Source organism: Gavialis gangeticus, unplaced genomic scaffold, assembly GCF_001723915.1.
Source record: "Gavialis gangeticus isolate Ggan-Ray unplaced genomic scaffold, GavGan_comp1, whole genome shotgun sequence".
Taxonomy (NCBI): Eukaryota; Metazoa; Chordata; order Crocodylia; family Gavialidae; genus Gavialis; species Gavialis gangeticus.
In genome coordinates this window covers 420,352-427,398 of record NW_017729007.1, presented here as the reverse complement: position 1 = coordinate 427,398, position 7,047 = coordinate 420,352, and the positions used below count along the sequence as shown (strand labels likewise).

At 37.8% G+C, this 7,047-nt stretch overlaps 1 protein-coding gene across 2 annotated transcripts in view; it reads right to left on the bottom strand.

The window, feature by feature from the left end:
• PTPN3 (protein tyrosine phosphatase, non-receptor type 3) overlaps window positions 1-7,047 on the bottom strand; it is a 303,867-nt gene that overhangs the window by 124,595 nt on the left and 172,225 nt on the right. The window contains exon 15 of one of the 2 annotated variants that reach the window (XM_019509251.1): window positions 2,855-2,878. The exons of the other annotated variant lie outside the window; for it this stretch is intronic. Coding sequence (XP_019364796.1) covers window positions 2,855-2,878 — 24 coding nt within the window. The remainder of the gene's footprint in view (window positions 1-2,854; window positions 2,879-7,047) is intronic. 2 annotated transcript variants of the gene reach the window in all.

Here is a 7,047-nt window from a genome sequence, read left to right as displayed (position 1 = left end):
TCCTTAACTCTGTCTGGTTTCCCGATTCAGAGCTCTATATCCTGCCTTACGCCAACCTTAAGCTGTTATCTTCTGGCCACCACTAGGCAAGCCACAGTGGTAATCTTGTAATTACTTTAGAACAATAGGACTTGGACCTTACTTGGCTTGGGCTCCAAGCTGTAGTGAGATTGACCTATGGTCCTTCCTGTCCCCAGGTTACCTTGTTTCCTGGTACGTCTTTACTTTCCCTGGCTGTGTATCGGCTGTGGTCTGGACTCCCAGCTCTCTTTTCCTTTGCAGGATCCCTGGTGGTCCAATCAGGTCCGGAGACGCCCAGGATCCACGACTCTGCTTCTGGTAAGTACCTTAGCCCTCGCGGGCTTGTCTCATATCCAGGTGCCCCTTCCTGGGGCAGCCACCACTGCTCCTGCCTGGAGCTCTTTCCTCTTTGGGGATCTTGTGGCCCCACCAGAAGCTTCACTTCTGGTCGCTCCTAATCCGACTCCATCAGAGCTTTTATTGTCTCCTTAAGGGGCCGGGCAGCGAATCGGCACTGGCATGCTACCATAAAACAGGTCCATGCCAGGGCTAGAGCTGATCCTGGCTCTTCCTGGGCTCGTCATTCTTTTTTTTCTCCTTTTGTTGCCACGGCATTTTCCCCTACCACGGTTTCATTCCCACTGGACTTCCAGTTCTCTGCAGTGTCCTGCCGGCTTGGCAGCTCTCCCCTCTGTGGTAAGTTTTCTCTTGGGGCATTGCCTCTACCACACATTACATCAGAATGGAAGGATACATGCAGAGGTATAAAACAGAGAAGGTAGGGCTGGAGGTCCTGAAGGGTCATAAGAAATTGATGAAAGCAGTAAGGGGGAGAGACAGGATGGCACTGGTGGGAAACTTCACAGAAGGACAAGTAGAGAATGTGTGGAGAGTGGTGGTGGGTAAGCAACTAAAAGGCAAACATGCTTACCTACTGTAGACGGTTGTAAGAAATATCTTGCCAGTGAGAGAAGTACAATACAGATGGGGCTTGATGAGCTTATCAAAGTGCCCAAGATAGAGGTGCAGGGAAGAAGAAACAGTGGGACATGTTTTGGGAGTGCACATATGCAAAAAGGGCATGGGAAAGGCCTGCTGCTTTTTGAGTATCACCAAAATAAATCCGTCATTAATGTGGGAGATGGTACTATATGGACTCATATCAAAGAGACCAGAGGAAACATTATTAAGGATTTATTAGCATGTGTTAAAACTAGTGTATGGAAAGTAAGAAACCTTTGAGTTTTTAAGGGGTTGGCTTTCACTGAAAGTGAAGTGCCCAAAGCTGGGGCTGCATAAACTGAAATACTACATTAATCAGGAGAAGGAAAATTACTAAGGTAATAGTTTTTTCATGGGGTTCTGTATGAAGGAAAATATTTCTGTAAGAGTTTGATTTTTCTGGGAAGTTGATGCATGTTAAGGGTTTAATACATGTAGTACATAGTTATTTCTGTGCTATGAAGTCTTGATAAAACAAGGATGTTTAATGTGTGTTGCTTTGTAAGTATAGGATAAGTGTGTTTTTTTAACAAAATTTGCTTTTTTTAAAAAAAGGTTCCCATCAGCATATTTGCCCAATACGGGCCACATGTTTTATGGTCACGCTCCATGTTGGCTGCATTTAATCAATTTCATAGTTGGTTTCCATTGCTGAGCATGTACTGCTTTTGGCAGCAGTTTAATGACAGACAGTGTATTTAGTGAGATTTCCTTGTATGTGACTGATAATAACATGTGGAGCTTTCCCTGCCCCATTACAGTTGGGAGGGAAAACCTTGTTTTGTATTTGAGTAAATATGGTAATTCTCAGAACTCTCATGTACAATTATGGAGCTACCTTCTCTGGACCATTGCTCATATGTACTCCTTAGGCTCCAGGCACAGAGTTAATGTTGCATTAGGGTAGCAGGATGTACTTAAAATTCTGAAATGCAGGATGCTAAATGACAAAAATCTGTTTCACCTCAACTCTCCATGGTTTCCTGGTTTTCAAAGTTTTGAAAGCTGTTGACCTCAACAGCCTTGAAGGTCACAAGGCACCATGAGGCCAGCTTAGCTTTGTGCTAAAATTTCTACTGTTCATTTTTACTGCTGTGCATCAGTAATGTGACACGCCTGTCTCTGTTGATTTTTAAAACAATGCCCATTATTCATTTCCAGAAAGGTACTTACAATTTTAGCCTTTTCACAGGCTTCAGAAATCACTGATCATTAAACACCTCTTTAGTGGACAGCATTTTTGGGTACAAATGATAACAACAAAACACAAATATAACATAACTATTATACATATTATAAGTTGTAATTGCTATTATAAGTAGTTCACCTAAGAGTTTTTTTTATGAGTCATGTAAGTCAGTACTATGTAACAACTGAGGTTGTACATGTAAATGAATCATATTAGGACAATTTGTGAGGAATAAAATAAATTTTCAGCTTTCACTTTGTAATACCAGATTACAGATCACACTTATTGTCCAAAACTGCTAAATAGAATACGATATGGCGCTATATGCAGACTTACCAGATGAATCATCAGTGGATTTCAGCATTATTAAAACTTCTACAAAATATATGTCAGAACATTTTTAAAAGAATATATTTTGTGAATGATATTTAAGCACTTACACAGACAGGTCAGATTCAACGTGTTCCTAAATGATTTATTTTAAATTAGAAGTATATAACATAAAATGACATTCCCTCCCACCCCACCCCGCCAACTAACTACAAGTCTACAAAGATTTCGCTGCATTTACAATTTTATTTCATATCTTGAATTCTCAGATCAAAGGGTAGAGAATTTATATACGCTTGCAATAGCACTTACTTTGATGATTCTTGTTCAGGTGACCTGTTAAAAAGCAAAACAAGCATAAGGCAAACATCCACAGGAGACACCGAACAGATATATTATAACTGTAACCAAAGAAAGTAACTTCAAAACCAGTATTTTATTCATAAGCTGTTTAGAGATGACTTAATTCTACACACTAAATACACCTTGAACCAGAAATAAGAACTCGTAGAACACCAAAAATTCTGAAACTAGCTCCAGCATTTCATTTCCTTTCTGACACAAGTCCAGCTAATGAGAACACCACAACCATAAACTATGCCAATACATGACAGTGTCAAAATATAGGCAGTTTAACAAAATTCTGACATGCCCCACAAACACTGCAGGCACAAGGATAAAGTAGCAGGTGGAAACAAGAAGAACCAGAACCATGTCACCAGGCAGTTCTCTGCAAATTGTCTACTGTTCCAGAAATTACTACTGGTCCACAAGACCACAGTTTAGGAACCAGCAAGCTCTGAGAGCTAAAAAGATTTGGAATGAGCACTTAAACATGTATAAATTTGGAACACTTAAAAGTAGCTGCATACCTCTGAATATCTGGAAGAATTTTTCCTGCTGAAGGGTTTCTTCTGTAATCTGGCTATATGCATATGTTCATTTATATCATACTACAAAATAGAGCATTATGAGGGTGTACACACATCCAGAAAGTGTACACCCTAGCTGAAGTGCTACTAAGTCCCAGCAAAGACATGCTATCCAGCCAGGGCACAACAGGAGGCTGCTCTTTAGCTCCTGTTGGTGAGCTAAAGAGCAGCCTCCTGTTTGTTTGATCAGCCTCCTGTTTGTTTGATCAGCTCTGGCTGCCAGGACTGCTATGCTTCCTTTGGAAATGAGGAAGGGGAGTAGAGTACTCTGGAAGACCCTCTGTAAGTATACAAGTACAAGTCAACAGGATACAAGTGGTGCCACAAAAGAGTTGAAACTGTGGCAGATCTGCCATCTTTTTAGCACTACAAACAACCTAAACTCACTTCCAGGAGTGCTACAAAGGCATATACAGTGCTACAAAAGGAATATGTGCACCTAACCTTATAAGCCTTTTTTTCTTTTTGTTAAATATTTACATGTCTGACTCTTCAAAATTTGAACACAGCATAAATCAATAGGAGTTAACCATTTGAATCTGCAGTTAGCCTGAAACAACAGTTCTCAGAAGTTTACCTCATTCATTTCAATACTGTTCTTAGTAACATTTATCTCAAACCTTTAACCAAACATTTAATAACTATTTAAACATAAACAGCATCAATTATCTTACTACTGACCACTAAAACTTGGTGTGTCCTTATCTTGTGATCCCTCCTAGAATGAGGATGTTACAGCTTTACTCAAGAAAAACTTTACCAACTACACCTTTTGAGGACAAAATCCTACATAACAGGGCAAAATCTAAAACTTTGGAAAACAAAACCAAAGACATTCCATACGATTTATTTTTAGATTTAATTTAGTAAAATGGATATTTCTTAAAAATACAACAAAAACAAAACCCATGTCTAAAACTGCTGCCATAAAATCTTCTGTTTGTTGCAGCAGATAGAGATGGAATCTGTGGGCACTGACACGAGGAAAAAACCAAAAAAAACCCAGAGCTTTACTGGAAGAGGCATCAATTCAGTTTGACCCAGCTCCCCAGCATTTGTATAGATCATGTGCTTCAGCACGGCTTTTTGGCACTTCTATCTAATAGCTGATTCAGTGCCTTGCATTCTTTCCTTCCATCCAGAAAGCACCTCACTGAGTACTACCTTGCTAAAAAAGAAAGGTACCATTATTTACTTGGTCTACAAACCAAGCACGCTTTTCTTGTGTGTACTAGTTGTCTGACCACTGGGTTCTTTTTATATTTGCAACTATGAGATACTTCCTCTCTCTTTTTTGACTCATTTGTAATAGAATATCTGTCCAGGCTTTAAAACAGAGCTTTCTTCATTTACAGAAAGTCCCAACTCCAATGTCCTGGAGTCAGAAGAAATATTTTCAATAAAAATTCAAAAAGCTTTCCAACATAACAAAATTACTTCCTATATAATCTCTATGGAACCATAAACCATTCTGCTCCCTCTTTCCTATGATCAAAAAAGGGAAATCAGGAAAGCTTCACAGGGTGTGTTAAAAATCACCACCCCCAGGCGGCAAGAGATGAGCAAGAGCAAGAGTCGTTTTTGAGTTAATGATCTCCCCCTTGACAGAAGTTGGGGGTCAGGAGTAGCACCTATTCATACAATACTTAGTTAAGTAGTATCAAGACAGAATTTCATGAAACCTATTGTACAAGACAAAAAGTAACACTGGCTCATAGCAGAAAAAGATCTTCCTTTAGTTCATCCTGTTCTTCAGATCCTCCTGATTCTTCGTTCTTTCTATATTGACTGTATACAATAATATACGTGAAGGAGGAAAGAAGTGCCTTTAAGTAACACATTTACTTTCAAAGATAAAATGTTCCATTTTTCACTTAATTCAATTATAAAACAACCTTAGATATTGACACCCAGCTGTAAGTGGAAAATGACACTTTCTTCTATTATCTATTGTTATTTTAAACATTACCTCTAAATAATTACTCATGCTTTGAGATGTAAATTAGATGGATGAGGCCTTATCACCACATTTATCTGTTATATGACTTGCATGACAACTCTGTTCCAAAATATGGAAGGATGAGAAATGTCTGTATAAAATGGGAATTTGTGACAGTTGAGAGAAGAAAAGTTAACAAAATATAATACATAACTATAATTGTGGAAGGTACTTAAAAATGTTAATTAAAAGAAACAAAATAGTAACTGTATTATGTAAACAAGTGAAGTAGGAACAAAAAAGTTAAGAGAATCTTGAAGGTGTTAGCAGCAGGTGTTGGGGTGAGAAAAACTATTCATGTTTATTTTTCTGAGGATAAAATAAATAGGCATTTGGGAGACTGAACAGCCATAATACATAAGACACTCAACTCTCTTATTCTCACCTCCCAGTACCCACTCTTGTAAATACTAACCCCAAGTGACACTACACTTAAATAAGCCCACACTGGGAAATGCATCATTTTGGAATCTTAGATGTTTTAAGATCTTCATTCAACTTTGGCAATTTTTGTGTACAAATAGATTTATCTGTAAAATATATGGCACAGATAACTCCAATCTCTAACTGTTTGAACCTGTGGATGGACACAAGTATTTGCATAGGCAGCACATATACTGTGTGATTTGTCTGGCAGTTTGGTTTTTGTGAGCTTACAGGAGATAAAAAATAGACAGGAATCAGGAAGGGGAGTACTAAAGGCCAGTGATTCCATTTCTCATACAGCCACAAGAAACCCAGCTCCTTGTTTGTTCTACTACATTTTCAGTTTATAAATGAGCAAGTGACGACAGCTGACATCCATTTATTTGGAACTTACTATTAAAGTAAGGTGGCAACTACCAATTTGTCTCTGACAAATCTAGGACCTGAATGGAGGTATATTAGCTGGTCATATTGACAGGATGACCAGACTGGACCACTGGCAACTCAGAAGTCTAAAAGGTAGATGAAAGTAAACAACAGAGCTAGAAGTAGGAACAGAAGATCCTTCTGAGAGAAACCCTGAAAACTGTCAGTTTAAGAGGGAGCTAAATAGATACCCTACATGTTCTAAGTATATTTCTGCCAAATGAGGAAGGAAAGACCAATTATGTACAAGGTCTTTTTAGGCCAATTTACTAACACTTTTTCAATAATCTTAAAATCTATACTGATTTAAACTAATTAATTATTTGCTGGAAAATAGTATGAAAAAATATTAAAATGTATCATATGTAAAAACTCATTTATAGATATATATTCTATACAAGTTGTGGCTAAATTTTACACTTAGAATAAAATACAAGTCACCCAAAACTAGCTGATCCAAAAAGTTGTCTTTAAACTCACATACCTCAATTTGTCATACAAGCCTAAAGATTATTAAATATAACATATTCTGTTTTAATATAATGCCATTGATTCAGAAAGAGGTGTTTTGAGCAGGATTAGTAATTTGTAAATGAGGTCCAATCATACTCTTGAGCACAAAAATGGAGCAATTTTCCAACTGTCTCAGTGCTATTTTTAGGAGACTAAAATGTGAATTCAAAGTGTTCCTACTAATATTTCTCAATGGCATATTTTCACAT